The 25,492-nt window shown below is 39.7% G+C and overlaps 1 protein-coding gene across 1 annotated transcript in view; it reads left to right on the plus strand.

Annotated features, from left to right (window-relative positions):
* Window positions 1–25,492, plus strand: part of b4galt2 (UDP-Gal:betaGlcNAc beta 1,4- galactosyltransferase, polypeptide 2) — a 116,689-nt gene that overhangs the window by 55,801 nt on the left and 35,396 nt on the right. The window contains exon 3 of the mRNA XM_084411325.1: window positions 1,294–1,529. Coding sequence (XP_084267451.1) covers window positions 1,294–1,529 — 236 coding nt within the window. The remainder of the gene's footprint in view (window positions 1–1,293; window positions 1,530–25,492) is intronic.

Below are 25,492 nucleotides of genomic sequence, written 5' to 3' on the forward strand. Positions count from 1 at the left end.
TTTCAAGTAGTGCAATTCAACAGGCTTTTTTTGTTTCATTATTTTACTTCCAGAGATATACAAAAGATTACATTAAACAGTGATATTACATTTATTATTTTTTTTACAAAATAAGTATTGTGAGCTCAGTGAACTTAGTGAACATTAGATGACTGCAAAATGTCAAAATAAACAAGTTTTAGTTAGTTAACATGAACTATCAATGAACAAGGCTTCTACACCATTTAAAATTCTTAGTTAATGTCAATCTCAACATTTACTAATATGTTTTTAAAATCAAAAGTATATGTTAACATTAGTTAATGCACTGTGAACTAACATTCTGGAATTTTCCTGCTGTTTTCTTATTTCATTAAAATTAGACTTCTACTTTTAGATAATGAACCTAAATTAGCCTAATCGACCAAGCTTCGCTTGTATTTCACAAGTTTTGTACAACTGAAGTGAAACAACAAATTAATGTTAACACAATTTGTTAATTCATTGCTATGAGCTGATTTAATGATTCAGGTCAGTGTTAAAATTAATTTATTGCTTTTTGCCAAGTCTAATTATTTAGTTAATAAGCTTTTTTTTTTTTTTTTTTTGCCCCAGTTATTAGCCAATCAACTCGCAGACCACTTGAAATCCTTCATGGACCACAGTTTAAGAACCATTGCTTTTGCTGATTTACAGATAATGAAAAGGCTTGCTTTATAAAATAAACTCATTCGCCCTTGAAAGGTAGCATGCTCTTGTCTGATCTAGACATGTTTATCTAATATTTTCCTTCATTACCATATTTGATTCAGTTACCCTAGCTGATTTGCTATGCATTAGATTTTTCTAGACAGAATGAATCTTTATGATCAGATGAGAAAACATCATGCTGTTACCTAAAAATGGCCCTCCATACATATTCAGTAGCAGCATAGACTCCTTCTCTAATGAGTGTTGTTGAAGTCCCTGCGGCCAAAATTACGTCAATTCGCCTGCAAAATAGGGATTAGATTGTGGCTAGGTGTAGTCGCAAAATCTTTTAGTGTTAAGACTTGTGCAAAGTCTTCGTATGAACGTGTAATCAAGCCTTACTCTGCTTTATTGATTGGTTGTCTCAACTTAAGATCTGTGGATCAATGAAGAGGAAGAGGGACTCAAAGAAATGTTTGCGCTCCCTCTGCTGGACAGACAGCTAGTGATGATTGTATTGTAATAATCTAACTTTAATCATTCTCAAAGTCACTCTGCTGTAAAGTAATGCTGTTGAAACTCTCATAAGATCTCACTGACCCTCTTTTCTGCTCTGTTCTGCAGTGGGGCGTCTCCTCATTGAATTCAGCTCCCAGATAACCCTCGAGCGGGTACAGAGAGAGAACCCTAATGTGACAGAAGGGGGGAAATACACTCCTCCGGACTGCCGGCCCAAACAAAAGGTGGCCATAATCATCCCATTCAGGCACAGAGACAACCACCTGAAATACTGGCTTCACTACCTGCACCCAGTCCTGCGCAGACAGAAGATTGAATATGGGATCTATATCATCAACCAGGTTAGTGTGTGTGTGTGTGTGTGTGTGTGTGTGTGTGTGTGTGTGTGTGTGTGTGTGTGTGTGTGTGTGTGTGTGTGTGTGTGTGTGTGTGTGTTTGTGTAGGACACTTGAGCTCTTGATGTACAGTAGACCTGAATCCATATGATCTCTGTTGGAGAATCTGTGTTTTCGAACATGATATTTGGTTTCTAGCTGGTCTAAGATGGTTATTAACAATTCTAAGCTAGGCATTAGTTTGTCTAAGCTGGCAATTTAATGATTTACCAACCACCAAGTTTGAAAAAACAACTTTACCAACTTACCAATATACTTCAATATACTCAATATACCAATCTACCTCAAGCATAATTGAATAACGGAGTGTGATGTCATTTCGAACAAAATAAGGCCAAGATGAAGTTTGTTTGGTGTTCATTTCGGGAGTTTGAAACCACTTCCCAAAGCGAACTTTCCAGAAAAAATTCTGGATAGGAGAACCTGACTAAGCCTGGTTTCTCCCAAGTTTTTCTGTTTCTTTTTTTTTCTCCATTTCTGTCACCTGATGGTTTGCTTAGTTGGGGACACATACTTTTCAGCAATATCAATATATCAATTCACACTGCTGTCATTTTTGTTGTGTGTTTATTTTGTTATTGAAAGGAAAGAGTTTACAGTTACCTCTGCTCTGGTGTTTCAAACTTCTTTTTTTACCTCCAATCAAAGAATGAAAAAGAACTTTGCCATGAGTACATAGTGGCCATTAAGCTGATTGTTGGGTTGTTGATGGTCTAAGACTAACAGCCTAGGCCAGCTAGTGACCAGTTAAAAAACAATAAGCATCTGAATTTTCCAGCAGGAATGTCAGAGTTTGTTCATTTGGTTGGTGTGAATGCTATTTTCACGTGAACAAACCTCAAGTCATTCTTCATTTAAAGAATGAATGAAGTTCACCTTCTTCTCTGGAGTATCATCTAGCTTCAGTGGTAAACAGCTGTTTCTATTAGGTCTACTCACTTTGCTACTCACATTGAAAACCTCTAAACCTCTATAGGGGATGCTGTCAAGGTTAGCTAAAAATTGTAATGGATAACAGGGAGCCAAGAGGCTGTTTATTGAATGGAAGTCAATGGAGGAGATACTTTAAGGCCAATTCACACTGCACCGTTAGACGCCGACTAACACGGACAAACACCAGATTACAGTACGCCACTTCTCAGGCATTCCACAACCCGAAAACAAGTGCCATCTAGTGCCAACAGATGCCAACTGGGGTAACACACTGGTCTGACAAAACCCCACAAAGTATCTGTTTCTGTTGGTTGGTGCAGTGAATATTGGCCTTTAGGATGCTAAATAAACTGCTTTTGTGCAGAAATGGCTAATTAAGTAACTTGACTTGTTTGCTAATCTTCAACAGATTTGCTATCAGATGTCCGTTTTGTTTTTTCTTTCGGGACTCATAGATTTGATTATATACTATATATATTTGCTTATTTTTCCAGTGATGTAGACATGGCCGTTGATATCTCCTCCAACATCTGGAAAAATACTACAAGAATAAGAGATCTGTGGGGGTAGGGGAAGTTGGTTGGGATTGAACTCTGATTTGGACTAAGCAATCGAACCATTTGTGAAAACAGCTGGAAGCATTGCTTCTCTTCCACCTCCCCCTCTTTCATCAGTCTGTTGTTCTTTGTGTGGAGTGACCCTGGAGGGGCGTCAGAGATCTTCAAGGCCATGAGAAATCATTAGCCTGCTTGCCACATTGTTGTCTGCCTAGGCCTGTTGTTTGGGTTAATGAGTGTGATCAAAAGTTTGCAGCTATCCATCTTCAAAGTTTGCAGAGTAATGATGTGACCTGTCGAGCAGTGAGCGCTGAGAGATCTATCTGTGGAGTAACAAAGAAGGGCAAAGAGTCTGTAATTGATGGAGCATCGGCTGAACACTGGGCTAAGGTTACCTTTCTTAGAGCTATCACCTCACTAAATGCAGGTCAAATATGTGACAGGGTGATTTTCATCGTCACATTATGACTTTTTTTTTTATCTCCAAGATTTAAAACCACTGAACAGGGACATAAAACTAGTCCGTTTTTTAGTGCAGTCTTTAGTATCCGTGTGACAGTTGGAGTTGTTTTAAAATGCAAAGCACTTTGGATCTTTCTCAGGGTCAGCCTTACAATTACAGATAACTGCAGACTGAATCGTTTTAGCTAGTCTTGTCAATTGATTACAAATTTTAATCAAATTAATTACAGGAAATGCTGATTAGTTAGTTAAATGAATCACGATTAACAGCATAAATCAGTATTTGCTGAGAAAAGACCTCAGAGGAAGATAAAGTGAAATGAAGTAAATGATGATGAGTATAGCAGACTAGTCAAAAAATGTATAATTGGACCTACAGTAAGTTTATCACTGGCCTACATTTCACAGCAATCCATTTAGCTAATAACTAAGAACTGTTTTCTTTTGTAATAATTTAAAATGTAATTATTTCTGGCTAGAAATAATGAATAGAAAATTTGACTGTTTTTTTTACATTATAAATGTCTTTGTCACTTTAAGTCAGTTTAATACATCTTTGCTGAATACAAAAAAGAAACCTTAATTCTCTTTAGCAGTTTCACTGTATATCTTTTTCAGCATCTCCTGACATGAGAGCTGTGTTAAGTTAAAAACGTTGACGTAAAGACATGTTGAAAATGTTTTGTTCCATTCCGTTGAAAAGTGGAGTGCTCCATCCGACTATTTTTAAATTAAGAACGCGTCATGTGTGAACATCTTGCTCGTTCTGGTGAGGTTTGACGAGACACATTGCCTGTGGGAGCAGCTGGATTGTGGGTGACAGCAGGCTCGCAAAAACATAAAAGTTGTAATTCAATTTCTTTGAAGGTAGCTTATTATAGAATTTACTTATCCACACTTTTGATGTTTTCTGTTATATTTGAACTCATTGTAGTCCATCTCATATCACACAAATCTTCTCTTCTGACTCAACACTTGTTAGTAAAAAAACTTATGCTAACATTCATCTGTTTTGTTTACTCAAGCAATGCTGTCAAATTGTGTTGAGTGGGTCTCATCAAAAATGTAAAATGTGTAGCTAGTTATTTGCGCTGTCAGAGCTGAGCAGTGAGGAACGCACACCATATGCACATACACGCTCAATTGTGACATTATGCACTCTGCATTTTCATGCAAGCAGTATCAGTAAATTTCCATGCTCAGCTCAGTATAACAGAATAGAATAAGAATAAGCAACAGAATAAGCTGAAGGCCAGCGTTTGCTCTTTTCTCAGAACAAGGTGTTTGCTAAATGAGTCCATTTCTGTACGTTGGAGTGTCTGGTACATCCATGGTAACTGTTTACCTCCCAGAAGACAAAGACAACAGGACCCTTTCAATTTTGACAGCACTATTATGTTATGTAACAAAAGTTTGTGTCTCTCCAGTTTGTGGGTCAACTGTTTTGATATAAAGTGCAGTTTAGAAATGTTCTTTAATTCACTTTTGATTGAAGGCTGTGTGGATGTGTTGATCATTATCCATTGTGTTGATAATATAACATGATACATTGAAGTACAGAGTGCAATTATCTTCTATTTTAGTTGAAGAATGTATTTTTTCTGACAATCACTTTATATCATACATTAGGCATGTTTAATTTACCTACAAAAAATGAAAAGAAAGTCTGCTGCAGACATTTTCGATTGGTCCAATTCCACAGGCTTTTCTTATCTTGTTGCTAAATTGCTTGTATCCATTGCAATCTTTCTTTAGCATCTTTTATTCAACTGGCTGGAAAATGGAAAATCATTTCTGGATTTTCTTTGCTTCATTTTGGTCTGTTTGTCATTTTAAAAATACCTATATCACCTTCCCCTCCCCCATTTTCAGCTTTTCTTTTCTGTAAAAGTTTTATTCTCTTTTGGTATTCTATCAAGCATACCAGAGCAGATGACTCTTATGTCATTTCAATCCTGTATGATTTTCTTCTGTGGAACATAAAATAAGATATTTTGAAACTCAGGGAAGTCAAAACATCGTTGGAACCCTTTGACTTTCATTAGCATATGTGGACAAACAGTTCTGTAAAATATTTTCTTTTGTGTTCCACATAAGAAAGAAAGTCATACAGGTTTCGACATACGGGTGAGTAAATGATGACAGAATTTTAATTTTGCGGTAAACTATCCCTAAAGGTTGTCGAATTGTACTCTAGATGATGTAATGATGTTTTTTTTTAAAACAGACCATTTTCACAGATACTTGCAGTTCATGAAAAATGGTATAAAATCACAACTTTATGAAAATCTGCTTTTATTAAATTCCCCAGGCACTGCATATTAATGACAATCCTTCTTTTTATCACATTATTATGGAATTGGAAGTGTATAGAAACCTTTATTTCTCTTTTCTTGAGTCAGAGCTTATAAAATACAGTCTCATTATATTGAAATGAAATATAATGAGCATTATTTTAAAAGTGCCCTCGATTGAAATAGATTTCCCCTTTCAAACATTCATGTTCACAAATGATTCGCATTATTACAGGAAAGCTGCCCTGCTGACTCCTTTGTTTAAGCAGCGCCAGTCACAGACCAGTGAATCTGATGAGGACGATGCATCATTGCTGTGACCTCTGCTGCTTGATGTTGAACTGAAATAGTTTGACTCTCGCTGGATCTCATCCAGTTAATGCAAAGAGGACAGACACTGAGTTCAGCCAGGTTTTCTCTTAAAGGTTTACACACAAACACACACTGCCTATGCCGAGTCATTCCTCATCAGTATCACCCACTAGAAAACACACTGTATAATGTGAACACAATAGAATGTGACAGGTGCTGAAAAAATAAAAAAAACATTTAAGGCAGGTCAATAAGGACTCTCTCGTCTTGCACTCCCTCCCTGTTTGTCTTTTCCTGTTTCACTCTCACACTTTCTGCAGGATGACAGTTGGGAGTACGTCTTGTATCATGCTCACTGGAGTGTTAAATTATTTTAAGTGAGGCCGCTTTACCCAGGATTGGGGGAAGACGTGCAAATTCTTAAGATCTTTTGGCTGCCGGATAAATGCTGTCATGTCCCAAGAGTGTTGTAAAATTGGGTTTGGAAAGGTGCTCTGGTAGGATAGCCCTATTTTTTTTTTTACCTCAGTTCTTCTCACGTCTGACCACTTCAGGAGATTTGACTCTGGCTTAACAAGTTTAATGCTGAAGTATTTGTTTTTGTGTATAAAGCAGGTTTTATTCATCCTAAGCATCCTAGAAGATGCTTGAAAGCGTTTCAGTTGCACAATTACATTGCACTTCAGATCACCTCCAGGGAACAATGTTTCACTGTTAGCATAATCCTTACAAGTCTTTTGTCTGAACTCTTAGTAATTTTGTGCAATTAAAGATATAATATATATTAAATTATAGATATTTTGCCTTTTTTGAACATCTGCTGGCTGCCATATTGAAGCTCCTCATGCTATTTTGCTATTTTTGAGATATTTGCCTATATGCAGATGGACTTTTTCTTATTTTTTGGCTTTTTTCTGGGCCGTTTTTTAACTCTATAGGGTTTCCTGTCTTTACATCCCCTTCGAAAAGTCTAAAAAGTAGAAAAATTTACTTAAGGATTTACTTAAGATTAAGTAGTCATTCAGACAACCCACAGATTGGTCGATTGACCAATTCTAGTTTTCAAAATGTATATATTATATAAATTCAAAAGTTTGGGTTTGGTAAGATTATTATTGTTTTTTTTTATGTTTTTGAAAGAAGTGTCTTATGCTCACCAACGTTGCATTAATTTGATTTAAAAATACAGTAAAAAAAAAAAACACACATTTATTATTACATTTAAAAAAAATTGTTTTCTAAATGTAATTTATTCCTGTGATGGCAAATTTTCAGCAGCCATTACTCCAGTCTTCAGTGTCACATGATCATTCAAAATTTTATTCCACAAGCTGGCAATGTCTGATACACAATGATGAAGTGACGTTTCACTCATAGTTACTGCAGGCAGAAAACAAAAGAATAGGAAGTATCATCAGCAAAACTTGAAATGGCTTAGCAGAGCAGGTTCTGAACGCCATCAAATATTAGTGTCACTGTCACTTGATGGTGGATCTGGTGAAGAAGCTGTCAGCGATCAAAATATTGATATTGAAGATGTTGAAAATTATCGTTTTGAAAATATGTTTGAGATTGCGAATATAAGCCAGATGCTGAATGTACTGGAAAATTAGCTCGACAAGGACAGTGATGATTTAAATCTTCTGCTCAAACTGAACCCTTCCAAGTTTTAAAAGGTAACAAAATATGCTTTATTTTATTCTTCTGTAATTGTTACTCTAATATCATGAGAATTTTATAATGTCACGACAGGTAGAGATCCATCCGTGTTAGATATAGATCCGGGTAGCTAAAGCTAAAGACCTGAATATGTAATAATGATTAGCGAAACATTCATGCATTTTAGGGTTAAATAAACATATGCATATTTTATTGATTATTTCCCACTGTATCTTTCATACATGTAGGGCACGACTCTTTATTCAGTCTCAAAATCATTCCTCTTGATCGCAATAAATACTCTTGCCTTCCTATTCTTTCTCAACCTTCAGACATCCTCCAACTCTCTTTCACCACACATGGGGAGCCTCTTGCCGCCTCTTGCTTCACAAGCTGATTGTTGCCATGTCTGGTTATGATAGCGCTGTGCAGGGTAGGACGAGGACTGTGTCTCGCTAGGTGCTGCCAGGGACACAGGCCAATGTTTCCCTGCCTTCCATCATGCAGATCGTGTTCACTGGACAACTTCCCAGATGCACAGAACAAGCTAATATTCAGAATGTAAACCTGTACTTACTAATACAACATGATAGGCTTCAGTTCTGCTGCACTTGATACTACAGAGTGCATCGAGATGTGTTAGCATATCTCATTTTTATGTTTTTGACTGATGTCCATGTACAAATTACCCTCATTGAGCCCTCAATTACATTTTACTTCATGTTTCTTGTATCTACAAGGAAATGTAAAGTCTGTTTTAATGATAATATTATGCTAATACTTCCTTCATAATGTATGAGATTTTGACATGTATTATGCAAGATCACCAGCCTGTCAGATTTACTTACCAAAGCTTTAGTGTAAAAACATGAAACTTTTAAAAGGAACTGAATGCGTTAACATGTTAAATACCAAAAATGACAAGATTATTCGCAAATTATTGACATTGAGTTATTAAATATATTGACATTCCTGGTTTCATTTCATCTGTTGCCAGAGGCTGTTTATTTATTGAGTATCGATGCCATGGCGCTAAAACCTGGTATTGGTATCGATCCTGGTATCATTCCGAATGTCTGCAGGATTTTGCTCCATGTGGGATATCTGAGATTTTCAAGTTCATGTTTCTCAGTTTTGCAGTTAAGACACAGGATTAAAGGATCCTGCTTTCATCTGAGGGCACTTGGGGATGCAGGATATTTATGATGTGGTACTGCCGTCACTGTTGACCTTTAAGATGCCATGTCATCACAGCTGCCTATCAGCGTGTCATTTCCTGCTCTGTTCTTTTTCTCCACCTGTCTGCCTCATGCTCACATGGGGATAAATAAGGAATGAGAGTGAATAACAGCCTTCAGTATTTGTTTGCAGTGGGTGAAAGTCAAACTCAGGCAGATTGGATGTTCAAGCCTCTATTGAGCCAACAAGGAAACAACCGAACATGTTATCGCATGTCACTCACTTGGCAACAGCAGGGTTTCTTCTGGTTTTGTTTGTTGTGTCATTGTTTTTTGTGCTGTCGGTGGTTCTGGTGTCAGGGTGAGTGCGGTATTATGTGCTGTCATTCTAATAAGATTAGATACAGTTCCTAAGATTTCCAGTGAAACGGCTGCCAGCTTTTTAGAGCCATGAGGAGCGAGAGGGGCGCTTGGTTTGTGCTTGAGATAGATGTGTTGTGTCTAATCTTTTGTTGTGATTAGAGTCCAGTTCCCATGGCCACTCCAGATCTCATACACTCCTACACTGCACTGTCAGCACTATCTGTTAGCTAATGTAGGAGACAGGGAATCTATGATGCAATCATTGGGATCTTGTTTGGATTAAGGTAGTCACAATACCAGTACTTCAGTGAACATACAGTACTTTAATTAAAAACGTATAATACGTATTACCAATTTCAAGAAAAACATACATGTAATTGAACCAAAATGACTTTTTTAGTTATCTAACATTAATATTATCATTATTGTACATTGATCAAAAGTAGCAGTAAAGCAGTATTTCAAATAAATGCTGTTCTTTTGAACTTTCTATTCATCAAGAAATATTAAGCAGCTAATTTCAACATTATTAATCATAAGAAATGTTTTTTGGACAGCAAATCAGCATACTATGGGAAATTATTTTTGAAGGATAATGTGACACTGAAGACTGGAGTAAGGACTGATCCCATCCATCCAATTCAGCTTTGCCATCACAGGAATGAATTACATTTTAAAATATATTAGAATAGAAAACAGTTATATTTTGCTCCAGTAAGACACCTATGTGAGTTATCCAAGCTTGTCCGCTCAATAAAACTATACTATATATATTAAAATAGAAAACAGTTGTTTTAAATTGTAATAACATTTTGCAATATTATACTGTATTTTTTTTTATCAAATAAATCCAACCAAAAAATCTTACTTTTGAACAGTAGTGTGTACAAGCATACTAGAATTACTAAAGCAGTGAGTGTTTTTTATTTATTTAATTAATTATTCATTTTCCTGTCAGTATTATTGTTTGATTAATATTAATGGCATAAGGTAATAGAGAGTGGCAGTGGCAGGTCTATTCGGCTGTATTTACACTGTAAGGCCCAATGCATAAATCTGAAGAAAAACCCACTTTGTTTACATAATATGCATTTGTATGCCTTTGCTTGCCTTTGCTTGCAGCTGCATTGCCATGAGCGTTCCTCACAGTCCTCATGCTTGCACGTGTGAGTATTTGAAAGCAGCTGCATACAGTATCAGCCATATCGATCGGATATAATAACTTAAATTCTTACTTTTTATATTATATATTTTTTGTTTACATTTTATTTTAGCATCACTTGGTAGTAAGCAACAGTGCTTTTGACATCCCTAATAGGTATCAAAGCTAGCTCACTCCCTTGACATCATTTTTTTAACAAAGGCAGATGAAATCTTCCCTTTTCTAGGAAGAATATCAAACATTTATTTCGTTTAATAGCAAATTAAAATATGTCTACTCTTCTCTAATATTTCTTCTTCAAAGATCAGAATACCAATTTGTGTCATGATACAAAACTGGAAGCAATTGCGGGTGAACAATATATTTATTGGAACTTCAACACAGAATAAGACAATTCAGGAAAGAATGTTCCTCTCAAGGCGTGGTCGCGATCTCGCGAGTAAACAGCAGCTCTGGACGGTCCACACAGGGGAAGACGCTCAGACTCGGACACACAGGGACTTCGATGGTCAAGTGCTCGGTGCGGAGTGCAGGTGCTCGGTGGTCTGTGCTCGGGTGCGGTGAAACAACAGGGATCCACTGAAGACACGACAACCCGGAAGACGACACGAACGTACATGCAGGAACAGGCAAACAACGGATGGACACTGGAATGGAGAGGTGAGTGAGTATAAATAGGGAACGGTAATGTGAATCAGCTGAGGTGGAGAATGAGAAGATTGCGAGCAGCTGGAGCACTGAACAAACACGTGAGCGGGACAACGCCCACTCACGCAAACTCACAGACATGTAAACAACAATGACACGAGACACAGAGGAAACAATGAATTCACAACCGTGACAGTACCCCCTCTCCTAGGAATGCCTCACGGCATTCCCAGAACTCCTTACCTGTCGATTGTAATCATCGATAAGGGAGTGATCCAGGATGTCACGAGCAGGAACCCAACTTCTCTCCTCCGGACCGTAACCTTCCCAATCCACCAAGTACTGAAATCCGCGTCCCCTCCGCCTGGAATCCAGAATACGACGAACCGAATAGGATGGTTCCCCATCTACGAGACGCGGCGGGGGGGGAACCGGGGCTGGCGGATTAATGCGTGCAAAAAAGACGGGCTTAATTTTGGACACATGGAAAACGGGATGAATCCTCCTGTACACTGGAGGAAGATTGAGGCGGACTGTCACCGGACTAACGATCTTAGTGACAGAAAACGGGCCAATGAATTTGGGTGCCAACTTATTGGAAACGGAGCGGAGCGGAATGTCCTTAGTAGAAAGCCACACTTTGGAACCGACGACGTATACGGGAGGCCTTGACCGGTGGCGATCGGCCTTGGCCTTGGTGCGTTCCCGCACTTGGAGGAGAGTCTCACGGGCCCTCGTCCAAGTACGGTGACACCTCTGGATGAAGGCGTGGGCGGAGGAGACCGCGACTTCGGACTCAGTACTAGGAAAAACAGGTGGTTGGTACCCTACACTACACTTAAACGGAGATAGGCCCGTGGATGACACTGGTAACGTATTGTGGGCGTACTCCACCATGGAAAGTTGTTGACTCCAGGAGGAGGGATTCTTGGAGACCAAACATCGTAATGATCTTTCCAAATCTTGGTTGGCTCTCTCAGTTTGGCCATTGCTCTGGGGATGAAACCCAGAGGACAGACTGACCGTCGCCCCCAGTAATCTACAAAACTCTCGCCAAAATCTGGACACAAACTGGGGTCCCCTGTCAGAAACCACGTCTGTCGGGAGGCCATGTAACCGAAAGACGTGATCAACGACTGCCACCGCTGTCTCCTTGGCTGAAGGTAATTTGGGCAAGGGAATAAAGTGGGCTGCCTTCGAGAATCGGTCCACCACGGTCAAAACTACCGTGTTACCCTGGGAGGGTGGGAGGGCGGTGATAAAATCTAGAGCGATGTGGGACCAAGGTCTCGAAGGCACCGACAGCGGTTGAAGTAACCCAGCTGGGGGTCGATTGGACGACTTACCAATGGCACAACTAGAGCAAGCCAAAACAAAATTGTGAACATCACGAGCCATCAGGGGCCACCAGAATCGCTGCTTAACTAGAAATATGGTACGACTCACCCCTGGATGACACGCTAGACTGGAACTATGACCCCACTGGACGACTTCTGATCGTAATTCCTCCGGCACAAATAAGCGGTTAGGTGGGCACCGGATCGGAGGCGTTACCCCTTCTAAGGCCCTCTTGACCTTCGATTCGACCTCCCATGTGAGCGAAGAGATAATTAGGTTCTCAGGAAAAATGCGCTCAGGAGTAGCTTCGTGTTCGGGACGATCAAAAATACGCGACAAAGAATCGGGTTTGACGTTTTTGGAACCCGGACGATAGGAAAGTGTAAAATCGAAACGACCGAAAAAAAGTGCCCACCGAGCCTGCCTGGAGTTCAATCTTTTAGCGGTTCTAATGTACTCCAAATTCTTGTGATCAGTCCAGACTGTAAAGGGTACCCCTGAACCCTCTAACCAGTGACGCCATTCCTCCAAAGCTAACTTGACTGCCAACAACTCCCGGTTACCAATGTCATAGTTTCGTTCGGCAGGAGATAATCGATGTGACAAAAACGCGCAAGGATGCATTCTGTCGTCTGAAGGTGAACGTTGTGAAAGCACTGCACCTACCCCCACCTCCGACGCATCGACCTCTACCACAAACTGACGTGAAGCGTCAGGGGCTATGAGAATGGGAGCTGAAACAAAGCGGCTCTTGAGTTTGGCAAACGCAGCCTCAGCTGCGTCTGACCACCTGAACGCAGTTCTGGGAGAGGTCAAGGCGGTCAGAGGTGCGGCTAGTTGGCTGAAATTGCGAATAAAACGCCGATAGAAGTTGGCGAATCCCAGAAACCGCTGCAGGGCCTTGCGGGAATCTGGGATTGGCCACTCTACCACAGCCTTAACCTTGTCAGGGTCCATAAGCATACCTTCAGACGACACGATGTGTCCCAGGAAAGGAACTGACTGTGCATGGAAAACGCATTTCTCCGCCTTGACAAAAAGCCCATTCTCTAGCAACCTCTGAAGTACTAGTCGTACGTGTTGCACATGTTCCTGGAGAGACGAAGAAAAAATCAATATGTCATCCAGGTAAACATATATGAACTGATCGATCATGTCTCGCAACACATCATTGACTAGTGCCTGGAAGACTGCGGGACTATTGGAAAGCCCAAAAGGCATAACCAAATATTCAAAATGCCCCCTGGGGGTGTTAAAAGCAGTCTTCCATTCATCCCCCTCCCTGATGCGGACCAAATGATAAGCATTACGCAAGTCCAATTTAGTGAAGAGAGACGCTCCCTGCAACCTCTCGAAGGCTGAAGACATCAACGGCAAAGGATAAGTATTCTTTACCGTGATGTTATTCAGCCCTCGGTAATCAATGCAAGGTCGCAGAGAACCGTCCTTCTTCCCCACAAAAAAGAACCCCGCCCCCGCTGGAGAAGAGGAAGGGCGGATGAACCCGGTTGCTAGAGAATCAGAAATATATTTCTCCATAACCTCTCTCTCAGGAACTGAAAGTGAATAAATCTTGCCCTTAGGCGGAGACTTACCTGGCAATAAATCTATAGCACAGTCATAGGGACGATGCGGAGGGAGAGAAGCAGCTCTAGACTTACTGAACACTTCACTCAGGTCACGGTACTCCTCGGGCACGTTTGATAAATCCACCGCTTCCTCCTGTAACACAGGAACAGAAACAACAGAACAAGCAGACACAAGACACGAACTGTGACACTCAGTGCTCCAAGCTGAGATGGTACGCCTCTTCCAATCGATGCGGGGGTTGTGTAAACTGAGCCAAGGGTGTCCTAAAACTATGGGTGTGAGTTGAGAGTCAGTGATGTAAAATGATATGGTTTCAGCATGATTTCCAGAAGTGATGAGTGTAAGTTTCTCGGTGACCAAGGAGATGGGGGGTAAAGTCTGTCCGTTCAATGCGTTGACTGTGATCTTCTGGGAAAGTGTATGAAGTGGTATCTGTAATTGAAGTGCAAACTGATGATCCAAAAAGTTACCTTCTGCCCCAGAGTCAATGAGTGCAGTGCAGTGGTGATCCAGAGTTGACCATCTCAGTCTTACCGGGAGGATGGTGGAAGTGGATGAGGTCTTACCTGCGGAGATCCCACCCGATAGTAGCCTCAAACTTACTATCGGGCTGGGCCTTTTACTGGACAGCTGTAGGCATAATGTCCGTTGCCACCACAATAGAGACAAAGGCCCTGGGATCTCCGCCTTTCTTTCTCCTCCCGGGAAAGCCGAGCTCGCCCCACCTGCATGGGCTCGGGATCGTGGGAGCCGAACGTGTCCAGGCCGCTGGACCGCTGGTTCTCACTCCTACTCGGAACTGGGTTGGTGGCTGTTCTCTGCCCTATCCTGGACAGACGGGCGTCCACTCTCAGGGCCAGGTCTATGAGTCCATTGAGCGTTGAAGGAAGGTCCAGGGCGTAGATTTCTCTCTGGACACGTTCGGCCAGCCCATGCAGGAAATGGTCCCACTGCGCCTCCTCGTTCCAGCGACACCCGGCCGCCAGGGTCTTAAACTCGATGGAATAATCTGATACCGATCGGTCTCCTTGACGTAGGTCAGTCAAGACCCTGGCAGCCTCCTTCCCCTCGACGGCTCGATCGAAGACCCGTCTCATCTCCGCCGAGAGGGCTTGGAACGAGGAGCAGCACTGGTCACGATTCTCCCACACTGCAGTTCCCCAAAGCGCCGCTCTCCCAGTCAATAGCGTCAGCACGAAGGCTACTTTCGCCTCCTCCTTTTCGAAAGTTCTGGGCTGTAATGAGAAATGCATACTGCAACGTGTCAGAAATGGACGGCAGAAATTCGGCTCACCAGAGTATAATTCAGGCGTGGGCAGTCTGGGTTCCGACTGGGAGAGAGGCACGGGTGGTGTGGGGGGAACTGCAAGTGCTGCTGGAGGTGCTGGCGCAGTGGGGGGTTGAAGCTGATGGAATCGCTGGGTGAGCTCGGACACCTGTGTGACCAGAGTCTGGATGGCGCGTCCCGTCTCCCCCTGGCTGCGCTCCTGTGCATCCATCCGGCCGATGCACACTCGAAAGAAATCCTCTAAGGAAGCCGATGAATCACCCGCTGCTCCCATCGTTAGGTCCATCCGTTCTGTCATGATACAAAACTGGAAGCAATTGCGGGTGAACAATATATTTATTGGAACTTCAACACAGAATAAGACAATTCAGGAAAGAATGTTCCTCTCAAGGCGTGGTCGCGATCTCGCGAGTAAACAGCAGCTCTGGACGGTCCACACAGGGGAAGACGCTCAGACTCGGACACACAGGGACTTCGATGGTCAAGTGCTCGGTGCGGAGTGCAGGTGCTCGGTGGTCTGTGCTCGGGTGCGGTGAAACAACAGGGATCCACTGAAGACACGACAACCCGGAAGACGACACGAACGTACATGCAGGAACAGGCAAACAACGGATGGACACTGGAATGGAGAGGTGAGTGAGTATAAATAGGGAACGGTAATGTGAATCAGCTGAGGTGGAGAATGAGAAGATTGCGAGCAGCTGGAGCACTGAACAAACACGTGAGCGGGACAACGCCCACTCACGCAAACTCACAGACATGTAAACAACAATGACACGAGACACAGAGGAAACAATGAATTCACAACCGTGACAATTTGACACTCTTTTTCTACCTGCTTTTTCCAATCAGTAGTGCTTCAGGGCTGTCTGCTACCAGATTTCTTGAAAATCTGTCCATTAAAAAAATGTAACTGTCCATAATTTAAATGTTGATCCTGGTTTCCCTTTACTTACTTTAGTGAAATTTACAGGATTTCCAACTCGTTCTAAGCTAAAAATGAGCCTGGACTGTGCACAAGCACTATCAACTTTGTTCCACTATTTAAGCTGTCAAAGAGCCTCACTTGGGATTGTAGGCAGACATGTATCGGCATAGACATAATTATTATTATTGTTTTCATTGTGTGAAACCCACCTGAAAAGCGGGTGTGACCTTCACCCACTAAATCTACTGTAAGCAGGATTGAGTCTGGTCAGCATACTGCATATATACAGCATATATATATATATATATATAAAGCTAAATTGACTGCTGTAAGAGGTGATTTATTTTGGACCCTCTACACTGCAGTGTTTAAAAATAGTAGTAGTAGTAGTAATAATAATAATAATAATAATAGGTTAATAACAGGGTAATAACAAGGTTACAAGCTATCACTCAGTAGGGGCTAGCTAGTTTCGTATAGTTTGGGGCCAAATGTTGGTTTAAAGTTATTGATAATTTCCCATAAATTAAAGAAAAATATTAGTTTTAAACAAGGATACATGAATGGGTACAAGAATGCAGTCGGCATGACAATTTGTGTAAAAATGTAGAAAATGAGATTATTTATGCGTGTTCACATTCAAGAAAGCAATGGAGCACAGCGTGTGCAATGCATCAAAAAGACAAGGCTACATGTACTGTATACAGGGGACTGGTTTTCCTCAGCCCTCACTATAAAGCAGCAGAATAAGCTGTTGATGTCTCTTTGCTTGGCCTTGCCAGATTGAGCTCTATTAGATCTATTGCCTAATACTGCTGAGACTGTAATGGCATACTTTCAGATAAAAAATTAATAACGGTCTCAGCTGAAACTTTTTCCCTTTCTGTCTCAGTTTTATGTTTCATCTGTCTCTCTCAGCGTAGCGGTTGACCTTGCTGGGGAGGCATCTGCCACAACATGAAAACAACCCCTACTGAGACTGATCTGAGAACTGTAATGTTCACCCGAGAGCTGAAGTCTGCCAGCTCTGCTTTAATCAAGATTATGTGTTCAGCAGTCCTTGTGTTGTCCACTCTCAGAGCAGAGAGGTGACTGGGTGTTCAGGGTCAGTATTGGTAATCAGTGCTGTCGTTTTAGGCTGTTGCTCAGATATAATGGACCAGTATGTTGGGAGGGAATGATGGGTCCTATTGGTGGTAATTTCATTGTGCTACTGTCTGCTTTTCCCAGTGACCTTCATTCATATTCATATCTATCTATCTATCTATCTATCTATCTATCTATCTATCTATCTATCTATCTATCTATCTATCTATCTATCTATCTATCTATCTGTCTGTCTGTCTGTCTGTCTGTCTATATATATTATATATTATATATATATATATATAATATTAGACATAAAAATTTAAGCCAATTAATAGTAAAATTCCATTAATCATTAATTATTTAATCATTAATCATTACATATTTTAATTGAACAATCCTAAATCAATGATTCAATTAAAATGTAAATTGTACTATTAATTGAACTGTGTAAATCTTAAAAAAAAAGCTTACACATTTGTTTGTTTATATTTTATAAATGTAATGTATATTATTTGTACATTTGTTCCCACTTTCTTTGTTGATTTGATTATCTTTTTATACAATATATATACTATAAAAAAACAATTTACATGTTTCTGTGTGTCTGTCAAAGATGATGCAGATGCAGAACAAATGTGTTGGGAAGCCTGTATAATAGTCTGTTCAATTAGCCTCTAACCCTTGATTCTTGCTTGATTCTGGTCTTTTTACATTTTTCTTCCTGATACATTCATGGAAGTTTTTTCCCTTGAATTGGCTATTTATAAGAGCACTCATTCTTTCACTTTATTTTTGTGATGAAACATGTTATTGGAGTAAACAATAGGCCTTGGGATTCATCCTAATGGGTATTCATATTACCCTGATTGAATCCTTGGAGCATGTTTCTTCATTTTTAAATAGGACAAAGCTAGCCTAATTTGCACGACACCGACACATTCCATTTAAACTCAGTGAAAAGTGGATGTTTATTTTCTATCTGTTCTTCCTAACCTATATTTGTGATATTAATGTAATTGAGTGGCTGCAGTTGTTCTGTGCTGTGTTTTCGTCTCTGAGGGATAAGCGTTATGCGGCGGCCAGCTGTGTGTCGGTGCATGCTGATGTCGTCTGAGCTTTGTGTCTGATGTGGGCGCTGCTTAATGGCTTTCGTAATATTCCTCCAACCTTCAGTTATTCACGTAGTCTGCAGTGCAAATATTTCATCCATTATGGCACCTCCATTAAAAATCTAGAAGTGAGACAAAAATATGACTTTTGAAGGTTGTTAAGAGTGGATCCTCTCAAAGCTTGCAGGGGATCGGGGGATATAAACATCCAGGTGGAAAAGATTTTAATGATGTAATGTTTCATTCTCTCTCTGCAACAGGGTTTGTGTTTGGGGTTTTGCACCAGGCACCAGGTCAATGTAATCAATCACTTTAAATCTCGATGGTATGCATAGGTTTTATTGAATTTTACCACTAGCCGTTCCCCACCCATCGTTGTCAGTATTGGACAACATTTGAAGAAAGTACTGGAGATGCTGCGAGCAGCTCTCTGCACGTCCAGCATCTAAAATGTGTTGCTTTCAGCCTAAACCTATACAAGCATGAGTTTCTCTGGAGATACAATTTCAAGTTTTCACTTGTGGGTCTTTTCAAGGATGTTTCTCAGACTCAGTTCAGTTCTGCCTCTCATACAAAAGGAAATAAACAAACAAACAAGCACATCACAGCTGTTTTGATGTGCAGTGCTTATTCTTAAATTTCACAGTCTCTCTTTTTTATACACTTTTGCTGGTGTTCAGTACTGTATTTATTCACAGACATGCAGTTTTGCATAGCCGGATCTTTGATTAAACTACAACAGGTTTAGACCACATTGCACCATATTCTGGCCATCAACCATTATATGAAGTTGATGCTATTAACCTTGCAATCTTTGACAAATCAAGTAAGTATTTCTCCAATAAGACACCTGTGAGTTAGCCATTCAGATTAGAAAGTATTTCCAGTTTTTAGCAATATGCATTAGACGTTCTGTGGGATGACTATGCCATCTCAGACTGAGACTAAAGGACAGACTGGCCTCCACTAATGGTGCGGCTTCTCACTCCCTGGCACCTTGACCCCTGCTTCAGCGGTACACCCACCTGCTCATGCGTTTAGCCAGAGCCATGGTGTGAGTGTCAGCATAATCCACCTGCCACACTTGCAATCTAGGCGAGACAGCACTCCTCAACCCTGACCATGTAATAGGCTGTCTTTCAGAGTGGAAAAGTCCCATGGCACTACCCTAAAAGCACACAGAGAGAGAGAGAGATGGCATATCACAGTGTTGGTCACGAACACACGAGGCTCTTTGCCTCTGGACCTTGTGTGGCCGGCCTAATCCATCATTTAAGATGAGAGGCCCTTATTTTACTCTCCCGTCTCACCATCCTCACTATTACTATTTACCTTTTAACATGTTAACCTTGAATCGCCGGCACACATCAGGTATTTATAACACCTAGGCCTATAAGCACCTTTTTTTTTTACTGTAATAGCTATGCGAGGAAGCCCTCAAAAAGTTTCTATCCTTGACTACTGGGAAATTGTGGTCAAGTGCACATATTCTCATAAAATGTTTAGTTCTGGGTCTTCATTAATAATAGATTTAGGCCGATACCAAGCTGGCTGTGACAAAGCGAGAAGCGAAATTATAAACAACTGAGTGTTTCTCTTGTTTTCTTTTGAAAAATAGTACGATATTCCACATCCAATTGAGAATATCAAGGCACATATCCAGCTAATCGTCATGCACATCACCGACATGTACCCAGAGGAGGACTGCAAAATGCTGGCTGAATTGCAAGTGTTCTGAAGGACAAACAGCAAAATGATCAAGCGTCTTTTTTGGTAATTGGCTCATTTTAGTGGGCAAGGGCTCCTAAGTGAAAGTAATGATGTTTTCCCCATATTTAAAGTGAAGTGCTATGCTGGATGTGAGGTAGGGAGTCATGCCATCTGTTTATCAAATTGCCAGTGTAATGCACCGTTTTTAAGACTAATGGGATTTGTAATTAAAGTTAAGCGCATAGGCAACACAAATCAAGAAAGCTCATCCTAAAGCACACTCACGTTTAAATGCACAATTCTATTAGCAGCTGCAGACTAAAGACCATCAGAAAAATGAAGGTCTAATTCTTTAATTGCTTGCCCTCCCCGTCTGGGGCTCTTTTAGGCAGGAACTGTTTTGACAGCAGTTTACGAGGGTGAGTGCTATGCTCCACGGAGCCGACAGATGAGGAAAAAATGTGCTTCTGTAAACTAGGCCCGCTGCACTGGTAATGCATGATATATTTGTAGGACTTTTTATTGTTGATGTGATATTTTCCACATTTAACACACAGCATCCTTGAAAAAGAAAATATTCATATTTTACGATGCACTAGTCAACAAGCTGCTTTACTGTGTTTCTGTGTTTAAATGGTACATTAAGTTTATAGCTTAGTAAAAACCAACAGACAGGCAAAAACCATGCTTCAGTAGGTGCTTGTTCGTTTTCTTTCCCCCACAAACCGCATTTGTCCTCAGATGCATTTAATTTGTCTGTCCTTCATGGGTTCATACTTTTTTAAAGGGATAGTTCACCATTCTGTCATCATTTAATGTCTTTCAAAACCTGTGATTTTCTTTCTTCTGTGAAAAACAAAAGGAGTTGTTTAATTTATAGCAGAATGTTAAAGCAGCTCTTTTTCATATAGAGTGACGGTGACTGTCCGGCAAGATTTTTAATGAATAACGTGAACAGATGTTAGTTACTTACTGTAGATGTTTCTCCATATAGCCTGCTAGCCAAAGTTAATGTAAATTCATAATTGATTTTTTTTTTTTTCGTAACATGTCCTTAAGTCCTGTTCTTCATTTCTGTATTGCCAGCAAGATACCGAGGCAGAAAGACATTGTCTCCCTGAAGCCTGACCTTTTAAGTAGTGAGAAATTGAGGTCAGGCACGGATGCAGTCCAATTATGGCCCAACCTTAGTTAGATTAGTTGCAAAAGTCCTACACTGTATTCATGGGTTTCAGTCTGGTCGAATTTGATCTGGTTTTAGAGTGGAGCAAATCAACATAGTTCATCTGAAATCAATTATGGATAACCTGCGAAATGAAAACTGATAACCTTCACTGATTGGCTGCTGAATGCAGAAGCATATGAGTATTTCAGTTGTGAAGGATGAGCATTTCAGAGTGAAATCTGTGCGTGTGTATGTATGGGATATATATATTTTAAACGTTTATTTAAGTCTGTTTAAGTTTTTTAAGGTTTTTGAAAGAAGCTCACCAAGACTGCATTTATTTGATCAGAAACGTAATATATTTTAAAATGTAATTTATTCCTGTTATAGCAAAGCTGAATTTTCAGCATCATTACTCCAGTCTTTAGTGTCACATGATCCTTCAGAAATCCTTCTAATATTCTGATTTGGTGCTCAAGAAACACTTATTATTATTATAAATGTTGAAAACTTTTTTTTTATATTGTTTTCTTTAAATAGAAAGTTCAACGGAACAGCATTTATTTGAATTTGTATATGTACACACATTTATATATTGTCTTGTTAGAATTTTGTAGTAGTTTCCCTTAAATGCAAGTAAAAATCTCAAATGTTCAAAACGTTTTTATTTATGCTGAAACTATTTCAGTGTGATTTCCATTCACATCAGAATTCACCATTCTATTTAGGATCAAATGATTTACTTTAAAGTAGATTCAGGTCAGGCATCCAGACAGAATCCTGCTATTTATTACTATGTGAAACAAGGTTGCTGATGCAGATGTGTTTAACGATTCAAGAGAGCGATTCTGAATCATTAATCAAATGGTTCCTCTCCTTTCTGAGCCCCACGGAGTCATGGGGCAGATGTTTAGGGAGATAATAAGAAGGGTTCAGAATTCGATTGGTTGTGCTTCAGCTGAGCCTCGTAGAGCTGCATGCTTATGCACACTGACAGAATTTTGATTTGGCACAGCGCCGCAGCCATTATAACTCCGCTAGATTTCAACAGAGTACATATGTGTTCCCTGTCTCATTCATGACATTCATATTTTTCACGATTCCTTTGGAGTGGTTGGGGTATCGTCTCCCCAGAACTCCGACCAATTTACAGTTTGTCTAAATTGGAGTGTGGTTACAAATAATGATTCTTCACTCTTGTGAACACTTTTGTCACACTTTACAGAAGGCACATGTGGCACTTCAGTACTGTTGCATCTTCAGTTCAGCATAGCACACTAACAAGGAGAATTCTAAAGGCTGTTCAAGCCACTCGTTTCCATGTAGAATGAACGAGGACTGAAGCTTTCAAGCTTCAAAAAGGACTCAAAGCACCATAAAAGTATCATTAAAGTAGACACATACTATATCCCAAGTGATACAGTAGCGTTGTGTGGGAATTGTTAACTGGATTATTGCATCAGTGTGTTGAACTCCAGAACAGGATCAGTGTGATCTCATGAATGTGCCAAATATTTTCAGTGAATAAAATTTAAAAAAGAAAATCTGCCACACAAAGTTGCTGTAATGGCATTGTACCACTTTTATGATATTTTAATGGTGTTTTTGAGTTCTTTTTGAAGCTTAAAAGCTTACGTTCCCATTTATTGTCAATGCAAAAACAGCATGGAGAACAGTAGTTCAAATGTTCTCTTTTTGTACTCTGCAGAAGAAAGAACATCATACATGTTTGAAAAAAACGAGTAAATAGTGACAGAATGTTCATTTTTGGTGAAATATCCCTTAGTTGAAAGGGTCATGAAACCCCCCTCTTTCAGCTCAAGTCTAGCTCACAATCTTTTTGAAAAATGCACCTTAAATGGGCGTGGTGGCTGTGAGAAGAAGGGAGGAAGAGTGGGTGTGGTATGTCATCGCCAGTGGTATATCGCCCATGCATATCGACTATCACTAAAAATCAGTGGTAAAACGTGAGGAAATGCTAGATTTTTTTTTACAGCTAACAAAGTTAAAGTCTAATGAAATACACTGACACCTTATTTTTGTCCTTTCAAAAGTAACTGAATGCCCTGCTACATATATTAGCCTACAGTAATCGTAATTATATTTAAAACATATAAATGTACATGCATATGTATAATTATGTCATTATAAAATATATATTTGTTTATATACACACTATAAATGCATATATTTGAAAAGAATAAATTTTCCGCTTAAAAAAAAAACGTTCCGTATAGATACGCGCCCCCTAAACCCACATAATAAAGATGGACAGTGACATAGAAATTTGCACAAATTAAGCATACGTTCCATACAACTGAGGTATTATCGAAATATCTACATTTTAATAACGAGTGATTATTTAACAAAACGCAAGTAAAACGGTCAGGGTTACATTTTAGACACACACACACCTCTGAAGCGATAGAAAAGGAAGACTCGGAGCCTGCAGCTACAGTCCCGCACGCAGAGTCCCGCATTCTCAGACCCCTCGTTTTTTCGAGACAGCGCCTCCTATCAAATTGGATCGGATAAACAAAGAACTTATGCCGAAACGTGAGTATCGTCAATTTTATTTAGTGAATCATACTCATTCGATTTCTTTTTTAATCAAACTACTTTATATCTCATCAATACACCAACATATGAATAGTCCATTTAATATTTGTAAAGATAGTCTGTAACAAAATTTGAGCCGTTAATGTATGTTTTTTCGCCTTTTTTCCCCGAAAATATTTTGATAGCTAACGTTAGCCTTTAACCTTGGACTTTTTGTAGACAAGCCATTGTAAAAATTAGTTGACATTAAAGTAGACCAATTAAATACATTAAGTGTGTTAATATCAAAGAATGTCATCATTAATTATTTAATCAGATTTACCGTTTGACCTTTTTTTTTAATTACCGGACCTTTTCTCCTAAAACTATCAATTGAATTAACGTTAATTAATGCCGGAGCAATTATTTTACTTTATATAATTTATGTAGACTACTTAAATTAGTTCTTATAAAACGTAAGTATTAAAATGAATCAATATTCATTTAACTGTGATATGAAGTTGTTGCCAGCCATTTACAACTCATACAATTGCCTAATAATCAAATTTACTATGCCTTCACTATGTATTAACAATATTTTTGACAATGGCATTCATCTTTTATTTTAGTGAAGTCGAGGAATTTGACAGAGCCTGCCAGAAAGTAATTATTTTACCTTATGCATTTACATTACATTTATTCATTTAGCAGACGCATTTATCCAAAGCGACTTATAAATGAGGAGGTTTTTTTTAATGCAATTGAAGACGAAAAGTAAAGTCACTAACACAATTCTTTCTTCCTTTTTTCTTTGCTTTGTCCTGTTTACAGCAAGATGATGTTTAGGTGATCGTTAAATAAAGTACATAATTGTTTATTATTGCTGTTTTGTCTATTCTTTTTTGAGTTTTGCTTTGCATTCAAAATATCAAAAAACAGGTTTTGTAATGTTAGCATGGTATAATGTTAATTGGACCATTACAAGTTTGAACTGAAAGAAAATGTGGAATTTGAATAAAAAAAACATTGTAGCAATATAATATCACATAATATTTGTCAGAAGATAGTTCAATCTGTAGGCTAATTGTATCCCTTCCATCAGTAATTTTCTTTCAATTACACCCACGCTCAAAAAATAACTACTGGGTAATTTGTTAGTCAGAGAACACAATGAGTTTTTTGGCACATGCATTAAGCAGGGAACGCAAATATTTATTTGGATAACTTTAAATAAAACGAGACCGTAATATTGCATCCTATTGTTTTCAATGGCATTTGGATAAGGGTGTTATACGATCTTCTGAACAGCAGGAGGCGCTGTCTCGAAAAACGAGGGGTCTGAGAATGCGGGACTCTGGGTGCGGGACTGTAGCTGCAGCAGGCTCCGAGTCTGCAGCTTCATAATATTGTAGAAAAGTCCTCGCGACCGCATCACTCGCAAGACGAAACCTGCATTGGTGTACAAGTCCACCATTCTCCAGTTGAATGGTTGCTACACACACATAGTTTAGATGTGTCTGTGGTTGATGGCCAACCGCCCGCCCGCAGTCAGAGTCTGGGCAGCATCGCGGGGAAGATGCACTGGA

Source organism: Rutilus rutilus, assembly GCF_951802725.1.
Source record: "Rutilus rutilus genome assembly, chromosome: 6".
NCBI lineage: Eukaryota > Metazoa > Chordata > Actinopteri > Cypriniformes > Leuciscidae > Rutilus > Rutilus rutilus.